Source organism: Quercus suber, unplaced genomic scaffold (assembly GCF_002906115.3).
Source record: "Quercus suber isolate HL8 unplaced genomic scaffold, Cork oak 2.0 scaffold_973, whole genome shotgun sequence".
In the NCBI taxonomy this organism is placed as follows: Eukaryota; Viridiplantae; Streptophyta; class Magnoliopsida; order Fagales; family Fagaceae; genus Quercus; species Quercus suber.
The window spans coordinates 133,025-143,612 of NW_027070392.1; the positions used below are offsets into that span (position 1 = coordinate 133,025).

The window sequence follows — 10,588 nt, forward strand, 5'->3', positions numbered from 1 at the left end:
ACCAACTGTGGAGCTTGCAAGTCGGCCGTTGGTATTGATAAAATATTGCAAGAATTGTCAGCGTGTAACATTACTAATCTAGAAAAATTCATGAAAGACACCATTTTTGACAAGTGGTGACAAGGAATTGTTAACCTTGAACTAATTTTTGAAAGGGTCCGATTAGGGCATTCGTTAAGAAAAAAATTCCAATGCAGTCCAGCTACTTTTATGAATAGTCAAGCGACAAGTAATAAAAAAGTCTAATATTTTTATCAACTTTTGCTCCTTGACACTAAGTACCCATTTGGATACAGATGAAAAGGTCAGCGTTTGCATCTGCGTCTACATTTTTTTTTTTTTTTAGAAGTGCGTTTTTGTGGCTTTTATGCTTTTCCAATGGGTTCCATATACTGTTCACATGACTCACAAACCTCTTTTTTTCGCAAAACTTTCATTAAAAATGAGTTCCACAGTACTATTCACACATTTCAAAATTATTTCGCTATAATGTTTTCAGTTTTTAGCAAAATAAGCAACAAATACACCCTAAATTGATAACGTTTGAAATAAACTAATCCTTGACACATATTTTAAGGACCAAATTTTGCCGTCCCTAAACTAAAGTTGGCTATTACATCATAATCATAATTGGTGCCTTTTAAATGTAACAAGAAAAACGTGATGTCAAGAAGGATCCCAGTAGCTTCCACTTTTATTTAAAACAAAATACACTAAAACTTCCACAAATCCACATCAAGCTACATACAAATTTTCGTAGACTACAGAGGAAACAGAACAACGAAATGAAAACGCAAATTTTTTTTTTCATGAGAATCAATGAAACCGCAGTTATGTAGTACTATCAAGAGTTAATCTTTCTGCAGTTCTTTCTAATCTCTCCCCTTGAACCTGTCAATGGAGAAATATTTCCCATCTTAACCATGGACTTGGCGAATTGCTCAAAGAAAAGTTGGCTGTTCTCTGCGTATTGCTTTACCAATTCCTTTGATCCTTCATTCTTGGTTAAAAGAACTTGATCAGAGTTCAGAAGGCCCTTTGAAGCCAATATGTTCTTGTGGTAGTAGTTATCAAACTTTGTTGGGCTGACATAGTCCAAGAAAAACATGTTCTGATCACCACCAGATTTTGGGCATCGGGTTTTCAATTGGGCCGCATATGATTGATCAAGTGTGTAGTCAGGCTGTCCATTTCCAGACTGGTTGTACAGTCTTTGCCCGAAGCTAGTGGACCGGGCATTTCCAATTGTATGGCTTCCTGTATAACAAAATTTAGTTCACACACAGACATGCAGGTTATGATATTGGAGAATGTATGAGTTTGAGAACTTAGTATGTATTTAACTATTTCTCTTTACAAATAAGAATAGTACACAATAAAGTAGTATAGACAAATATTAAAGTCAATAATTTGTCATCTTCGTACCTCAGTAAATGAAAAATATCATGTCGGCAACATTATTGTTCTAATTTTATCCAGTGGCGGAGCCAGGAAATTTTCTTAGGGGGGTCAAATTAGTTATGCCTATATTGTGTTAATGGGTTAAGCCTACATTAGTTCTACCTACATTAGCTCAAAATGCAAAAAACTCAAGTTAATTTGGCCCAAATTGTGGCAAAAAATAATTTACTTTATTTCATAAACTAACTTTAAGTAAACTTGTGCCTACATTTTTTTTCACCGTACTAAATTATTTGTACTTAGGTTTGAACTTACCTTTTTACATTCTAGAGCTTTTCTAAGTAGTTACATCTAATGTTTCAGCATTTAGGATAAAAAATTGATTAATAGGCATGAAATTTTGAAGATTTATACAATAATTTTTGTTAAAAAAAGAAGTGTGAACAATGAAGTGTAAATTACTATTTAAGTGCAATTAGATCAAATCAAACAATTAAACAATTATTTATCTTCCTACTATTATCAGATATAAATAGATAATTTAATATTCTAATATAAACCACATTATTATATATTATATTATTATTATTATTAATTGTAATGTACTGTGTAAAGAATATTAAATCACCGAAACAAAACTAATATATCTTATTATAATAAAAAAATAAAGAAAGATAAAAGTGTTATTTGGGAAATGCTGTACAGCTATACAGCACTTCTACTCAGTCTAGAAGTTTACTAGTCGGTCAAAGACTCAAAGTGTAGTGCTTCACAATAGTGTTGAGCAGTCATTAACAAATATAACAGCAATGTTAAGCAAACAAACGACAGAGCGGCAAGAGAGAAAGAGGTGTACCAGTGTTGCCGCCGAGGAGTGGCGCGTTACAGACTCCCAGCAAGAACACTGGCAGCGTGGTTAACTGGCCATGGCAAGCGACGCAATTGGAACAGTACACAGTAACCTAAATTTTTTTTTTTTTTTTGAGTTTATATATGTTGCAAATTTGGAATTTATAAAAGGTGAATGAGGGGTTTTGGAGGAACGTGGGCTGATTATTGGGCTAGATAGTGGATTTTGTTTGTTTATTTATTTTTATTTTTTACCGAATTTAATTTTTTGGGTTTTTTCCTTTTTCCCAAATTAAATTTTTGGGTTAAATTTCACTGGATTAGCTTAAAATTTTGAGTAGCCCATTCTAAAATTTTGAGATATTTCCAAACAAATATTTATTTTAAATTTTTTTCAAAATTTTCGGGGGGCCAAGGCCCCCTCGGTCCTCAAGTGGCTCTGCCACTAGGGGCAAAGTAATCCAAAAATCCTATACTAAAGGGGTTTGGGAGGAGGGTGCCCCCCCTCGCCCCCCTTAGCTCCGCCCCTGCCAGTACGAACCGGACAATCTCTTGAGCTTTTGGGCAAGAGTGGTCATAAAACTGTGGGTAAAGGTAACCACCTTTGGTCTTGCTAGAGAAGCAAAGAGGAGCAAAAGCACAAAGAGAAAGAACCAATAGAAAACTAGTGAGCTGAGACATTATTGTCTCTCTTTTTTGTCTCATACAAGGTTCTAGACCAAGACTTCTATAAAACACTTGCAGAGAAATTTCAAAACTTGATATGATGAGAGGTGAATGGCTTTTGAGTCTTTATAGGGAAAACTTTGTTGCCAATATTGGACGAAGTCTTAAGAAGAGAGAAAAAAAAAATTAGGGAAGGGAACAAAAAAGCTGGAGTTGGTACGACTAGGTAAAAAAAGAAACGCTGGACGCCAGAGTAGGTAGCTTTTCATACTTTGGCTTACTAGAGGCTCTTAGGTGATAACAGTGAAGCAAACGTTTGAACTTGAATAACAATAAATCTAGGAATAAACCCAATTTCACGACATACTGAAGTTTTAATTGGTTGACAGTTGACTTTATGTGATCGACACTTTTTCCGACTATTTTATACATAAATCTACCACTATTTTATTAAGAGACTAAAGTCATAAAATGATTTGAAACTATTAAGTTCGGTTGATAACTAAATTGATAAAGAGGTTTTTAGATTTGTGAATTGAGAAATGATAAAGTGCCTGTTTGTTTCAGATTTCCCAACCCAAAAAGCCCGTTTTGAAACTACAAATACAAAAAGCCCATTTGGTTTGGTATAAAAAGCAACTTTTTGGAAAATGTTGCTTTTTGGGTTTGTGAAGAGAATGCACAATGCCATAAAGGAGCTCTGAGGTGCATTTTGGAAAAGCCCGTGTGCGTTGATTTATATATCCGTTGGACTCTGTGGGCAATTACCAAATTACCCTTCAATAAATCAGAAGATGTTCTCAATTTTCACGCTAGATTCCTCATTCCTCTCATCTCATCTCTCTGCTCTGCCCTTCAAAAAACCTTTCTGACTCATTTCTACCGCATGTCGTTGGCAGCAAGGAAGAGATTGTTAGGGTACTTTTTTACACATAATTTTATTTGAGTACCATCTATTTATTTTCAAATACACACATCCTATTCTATTTAAAGCTCAAGAATACTTATGCTTGGAAATATTTGAAAAACTCATGATTCAAATCCATGGCAGAACAATTTTATTAATGGAATTCAAATCCATAATCAAAACCCATGGCAATTTAATTATCCAAAACCTAATTCACATTGGCAATATCAAAGCCCAGTTCTTGCTGGCAATATTTAAAGCTTAATTCTCATTGGCAATATCAAAACTCAATTCTCATTAGCAATATCAAAAGCCCAACTTACGTTGGCATTATTAAAAGCCCAAGCTAACTACTTGGCACTATTTTATCGAAAGCCCAAGGTTATCAATACTTGGCTAATACTATATCATAACTATTTCACTTCAAAGTCCAATAATGAACAATACTTTAGATTCTTAAACCTTTTACTATAATATTACAAGCTCTTTGAATTTATGAATTATCTATTCTCAAAACCCATGGCAATCATCTTATAAAAGCCTATGGGAAGTTATGATTATTAGACCCATGACATTTATTTATTTCATATTATAAACCCATGTTCACTATCTATCTTACAGCACAACATTCATAATATTTATTACCAAAACTCATAGTAATTATTCATCCTACATGTCCATTATGATTATCTATAGAAAAACTCGTGAGAACATCACATTATTCCATTATAGTGGTTGTTACCATATTTATTTAAAACCCAAGGTAAATATTATTCTCAAGAAAATATTGGAGGTCATTATTTAAAAAGCCCTAAAGAATATATCATTTACAAAATAATCCATGGCTAAAATTATGAGAAACTATATAAGTTTTTATTTAAAGCCCATGGAAATTAATACCCAAAATCTATCATAAATATCTATTAAAGCTCATGGATTCATTTTATTTCTACTAACAATTAAAGCCCATGAGGAGTAAAAAACCCATAGCAAAGCATGTCTTTAATGCCCATTTTGTAGGCCCAAGAATCTCATGGAGTAGGGAATAAGCCCAAGCAAAAAAAGGGCCATGTGGCCCAACTAAAAGTGTTGAAATGGAGCAAAGTTCCAGCCCAAAAAGGTCCCCAACAAGAGGCTTGAAAGTGGGCAACCAGCCGTTGTTCATCCCTAATCAAAGTACAACTAGAGGCCCCTTCAAGAGAACTGAGTCTTTGAGGATGAACTAGGAGTTGTCTCATTAGTTTTCTACCACACTCTACCTGACGTGAATAGTGCCTGAGGGCTGTCATATCAACTGAAGTCTAAAGGATGATGGGACTCCATCATCTTCCTCAAAACTGTACCTCCAGCGGAAGGGGAGCTGAAACCAAATTATCCAAACTTCAAAAAGTTGATGCTATAAATGTTAAAAACGTTCAAGGCATGATTCATGTGCCAAGCCCATGAATCCAAAATGGGAAAAATTGGGAACATGTGGTTTGGAGGGCATAAAGGGATCTCTAGCGGAACCCCCTAAAGTAGGCTTAGAGCTTGACAACTGGCTTGGGGTGTTGAATCTTACTTCTTGGAGGTCCAAATCTCAGTTGTAGTATTAGGATTCGTTCTTGATACATGCCTTAATCATATTTGTGCGGGTCGCAAATGAGGCTGATGGGCTCAGCCCCACTTGGGCTCACAACTTATTTGTTTGTTGGGCTGAATTTCCTACTATGGGTCGTTCTCCAACTAAAGGCTCAATGAGATCACTTTTCTCCTCTTCAGCAATACACTACTTCCTCTTCCTCCCCTAAGATATTCTCTTTATTTGACTTTTCTACTCTCTATCTTCTCCCCCCTTTTTTCAACCAACCCCTCCCTCTTATCCTCCCCTCCTATTTATAGTTCAAAACTCAGACGTAGGTCATCAATGCTCTCATAGTTAGTGCCACAGAGGGTCCAGTAAGGTTTTCTATAAGTGGGAGGTCAAGTATGGGTGGCTTTGGGACTTGGTTCCCACCTCCGTTGGTAGCTTGGCAGAGTCGGTGCGCGCTTAGTGTTACGGAGGGTCCAATCAGGGGGATGATAAGTGAGAATTTAGGCTTGGATGGCTTTGGGACTTGGTGCCCACCTCCGTTTATAGCTCGGCAGCGGCACTTAGAGGGACTTCTCTGAGCAAAACAAAGATGACGCGCCGTTCAGTGACCTTTCCCAACATGCTCGGTAAATATATGTCGAGAATAACTTTAGTAGTGAAGCTCGGGCCCCCGGGCTGCGTTAGTGAGGGCTGGGCTTTAGGGTGAATGAGAGTTGGGCCCAATACTGTACACTCGAAGCGGAGGCTAGGGACTGAGTGGGCCTAACGGTTTGGATGCCACACATTAGCCCCCCCTTGATTTATGCTCGGCGCTCGGCGTGAATCAAGGAACTCAAAGGGCGCATGTTACGAGTTCAGTGAAGTGACGTCTGGGGCGTTGCAGGGCTCCATTAATGCGCCCTAAAAAGGCGCGCTGGATCTGGCCATGCGTTACAACCCTCATCATTGCCTGACGCTTCGTGAACCGATGAGGTGCAGTTTGTATCGGGTGTTGGAGTCATCAAAGCTTGCTAATCAATCTCCATAATGGCTGGTTAACCGCTGCCCATCCGTTTTGGGTTCACTATAAAAGGTACACTAAAAACTATTCTTTTACTTTACAAACTCTGAATTTTGCGACTTCTTCTCTGCCACACATTCATCTGTGTCTTCATACTCCAGCCCAGAAATTTCTCTCTCCTTAGAGCCCACAGTAAGTTTTCTACACTTCTTTTTTCCATATCTCCATTTCGTGAGTAGATTAAACCAGACCTTCAGTTTACAGCTAAACCAGCATGATATAAACCATATGTACAGTCTATGCGGAAGTAAGAAAATGAATTACTACCTCAAAGTGAGAGACATGAAGGTACGGCTGATATCCTGCCTGCCCGATTCAAATAGAAACCCTGCCGTAGAATTCGTTATGGTGCGCGGCAATTGGTTTGTCGGCGAATTTTCGTGTCCGCTTACTAGGCGAGAAGTGGGTTCGTCCCGATCATTAATCCTCTTTTTCCTTTTCATTATTATATACATCTTTTGTTTGAGTTTATGCTCGGACATACATGCATAAGCATTTTGCCTACTCTGATTTTCATTTCTATTGGTTATTTCAGACGGCAGGGTGTTCGTCCCGAACGTCAGAGCTGTGCACGTAAGGGATCTTAATTTCGTCCTCAGGTCTGAGATTTTCATTCACACAGACGGGCAGCTTCAAGCCTCTCACCTTATACTCGGGGTCGACCCCGTGTATTCCACTTGGCAGAGTTTTAGTCAAGCTCTGCTAGTTGACAGCCCCCTTCTATCCTACATAGACATTCGGCACGCGAACTTTCTCCCCCCCAAGTTCACAGCAGGCGAGGCACGCGAACAGCGTCCCCGGCATATTTGTTCTGACGAGATTCCACCAGTGAGGGACGAATCAGCCGAACGTGTCTCTCGGGCCCGAAGAGAACGTGCACACGAGCAGATCCAGTAAGAAGCCCCCGCCCAACAAGAAGTTCAAGTTGACCAGGAACCCCTACCCACAGATACCGAAGTAGTTGGTGAGTCATCCGGTGAAGCTATGGTGACTCGGAAAGTAACGTCAATCACTCACTTTGTTCCCGGAGCCCGGCCTGCCGGGCATCAGCAGCAACCAAAACAACCTCAAGGTCGCACCCAAACTAGTCCACCACCGCCGACAGCTCCTGCACGGCAAAGAAAGAGGCCGTGCACCACCGAACAAACTCAAGTCGACCCGGATTATGTGCGGTCAAAGACGCCCCCGCGTCCATCAAGCAGCATCGTAATTCGTGAACCCGCGACCCAGACGGGGCTGAACGTGGCGTCTTCATCCCGTGCCGTGCCCGCGTGGCAGCCCTCCTTCATGCTGGACGGCAAACCTCTTCCCTCGGATGCATGTGTACACGTCTGGGGGAAAGGGGCCGGTGGCCACATCGCCCAGACTTTGGCTCGGGGGCTTCTTTTGCCCGAGGATGTGCATGCCTTCGAAGATGGCACAGACAAATCGATGGGGCGACGGCTGCAATGGCACACTATCGCGGTAAGACTAAGTTTTTTTTTTTTTTTTTTTTTTTTTAAAGTTGCCGTCCATATGCTTTGCCAAGCTACACAGCTGGCCTGCATCCTTGACCGGCGCAACAATAGTCGCATTACATTGTTAAAAAAAAAAAAAAAAAAAAAAAAAGAAAGATATAAAGACAAGGTAAATGGCAAATGCAAAGTAGACCGAGGCGCCAAGGGGCCTATTCCTTCTGCTTAATCTCGCCCCTAGTGGGTGGTTGGTTTGTGGCAGCCTCAAGGTCCTCTGAGCTCTGGCTTAGAGGGATAGCCTGCAGAGGCACGGCAAGTATGGCTGCCTCCTCGGTGGTGGGGACCTAGGCGTCAGAGGGGGGATTTGCAACCTCTTGGGGCGCCTCCTCGTTGGGCTTTCCCTTGATTCAACTACCCTGGAAGGACCACACCCCTTAACAGGCTCGCCGGCAGGTCCAGCAACCGAAGCTCCCTCACCTGGAGTAACCCTAACCTCCTCAACAACCTCCTCAGCCTCGGAGCTATCAGGAGCGGCCTTGCGGATAGCAGGGGGGTAGTATACGCTCTCCGCCTTCCACAGGTCGGACGAGGCCTCGACCCCAGCTTGTTTGAGGGCCTCACCCCAAACCTGGGAACAATAACGCCTGCATACGCCAGGAACTTGAGCTTTGTAGGCAGCTTCTATCTCGGCTACCCCCTCAGCATAAGCTGCCGCCTTGGCATCCTCCTTAGAAGCCAGAGCCTCTTCCCTACCAAAATCCACCTCAGCCTTAGCCCTCAGGGCCTCGTCTTTAGCCCATTCTGCCGCCTTTTTGGTCCCCTCGACAACAGCCACCTTCGCTGTCAGATCATCAATCAGCTCTTTTGCGATCTTCAGCTGCTCTTCTGCCTCACCCAGACGCCTCGTCTGCTCTTTGGCCTGCTTCTGGGCACCAGCGAGACCCGACTCCGCGCTGTCTCAAGCCCTGGTCATCACCTTTAACTCCTCCCTGGTCGTGGCGAGGTCAGCCTCGGATGTCTTGAGAGTCTGAGTGGCCTCTAAGCACTTCTCACGTTCCACATCCAGGGCCCTTCCCTGGTCGTTGGCCGCCGCCTCCAACCTAAAGGTGGCCTAGACGGCCTACTAGAAAAAATGAATGCATAATAAGCCAAACTCAGAAAAAGGAAGAAAAATTGAAGTCAGAAAAATCATAAGTACTGTGGGTCTTACCATTCCCAGGTACCGCTTGAGGCTAAGGAAGACTTGCTTACTCCTCAAAGAATCCAACTCAGCCATATCCGCAAGAAGCAACAGGCACCTCTCCAGCGCGTCAGCCACGTGCGCACCTTCGCCCTCCCTAAAATCCCTGAGGGAGGAGTCATCCCTTAAAGGCTCCCCATGAAGCATTGGGGCAGAAAGCCAGGCCTGAGCCTCGGGCGGGGTAATGACCTGCCTATCTTGGCTTTTAGGGCCTATCCTTATCTACTTAGAGGGCCGCAAAGTGTTGTCCCCATCCTGCGAGGACATTGACTTGTCCTCTATAAGCCTTTTGCCCTTGTCCTTCTTCTGCTTGGGATCAGTGGGCACGAACCCAGAGGGCAGACTCGTCTAAGGTAGAGGAGGAGGAAGCCTAGACTAGAAAGAGGCCGACCTGGTTTGGGCAGACTGAGTCTTGGGAGGAAGGGGGGGAAGCTTTGGCTGGGACTTCCCCAGTTGGCCTTCGATCAGATCCAGTAGACTGGTGTGGGATTTCCTCTTGTAACCCATCTCAAGCCGATGAGAGGTTTCTAACGCTAGGAAGTCCGCTTCGGTCATACGAAGATTGCCCAAGTCTCCAGAAGGATCCTCGGACTAATTGACTTGGCCAAAAATGTCAAACTCTTCCTCGGCGGGGCCAAAATCAGCTACTTCCTCTTCCCTCTCTGGATTTTCCTCTGTGGCCTCTGCGAATCTGTGGGAGGAAGAAGGGCCTGCTGATGTGATGACTTCTGGAATGAAGGGCTCCTTGGGGAACAAAAACCCGTGCTCGGTTACAGTGATTTTCTGCAGCCGAGGGTCTTTTGCTCTGATCACATGCTTCGTAGCCGCAAACGATTTTTGAACAGGAGTGTATCCCAAGATTTTGTGGGCGGCCCTAACTTGATGGTCGGCTTCGTTCTCGAAAACCGCCGCCCTTAGCACTTTCTGTAAATCCTCCTTGTTGACCAGGTTGAAGTGGCGCTCGTAGGCATGCAGGTCTGCAGAAAGAAGACACATTCATGTTAGTAACCAAACGGGGCAAATTGCACCAACAGTAAAAAGAAAAAAAGAAAAAAAGAAAAGAGAACTTGAACCCCCTCCTATTCCCACTACCCCACCTAGTGTCCCTTCCGTCGTTAGGCAGTGAAGGCCATCGTGCCACTCTCCGGACACGATAAGGAAATCCTTGTTCAGCCCCTTGCTAGACTCAGGGAGGCACTGGATAAGCCGGGCCTTATCGTCCCTTGTCTTCGTGTAATATGACTTGCCCTTTAGGTGCTGAAGGTTGTAACACCAGTTTACGTCGTGGTGGGTCAACCTTAGCCCCATCTTCTCGTTCAGGGCGTCCACACAACCCAATATTCTGAAAACATTGGTTGCGCACTGGGTGGGGGCTAGCCGAAAGTACGTAAGGTAGCCCCTTATCACCGGCCCCATGGGGATTCTCATGCCACCTTCG

At 42.8% G+C, this 10,588-nt stretch overlaps 1 protein-coding gene across 1 annotated transcript; it reads right to left on the reverse strand.

Annotated features, from left to right (window-relative positions):
- Positions 1 to 844: 844 nt before the first annotated feature.
- LOC136065447 (peroxidase 14-like) lies at positions 845 to 9,297 on the reverse strand. The gene is made up of 3 exons (XM_065768617.1): positions 9,134 to 9,297; positions 8,388 to 8,863; positions 845 to 1,257 (listed from the first exon to the last, which is right to left on the reverse strand). The coding sequence occupies exons 1-3, from the start codon at positions 9,295 to 9,297 to the stop codon at positions 845 to 847; spliced, it is 1,053 nt and encodes a 350-aa protein (XP_065624689.1).
- Between the last annotated feature and the right edge of the window lie 1,291 nt (positions 9,298 to 10,588).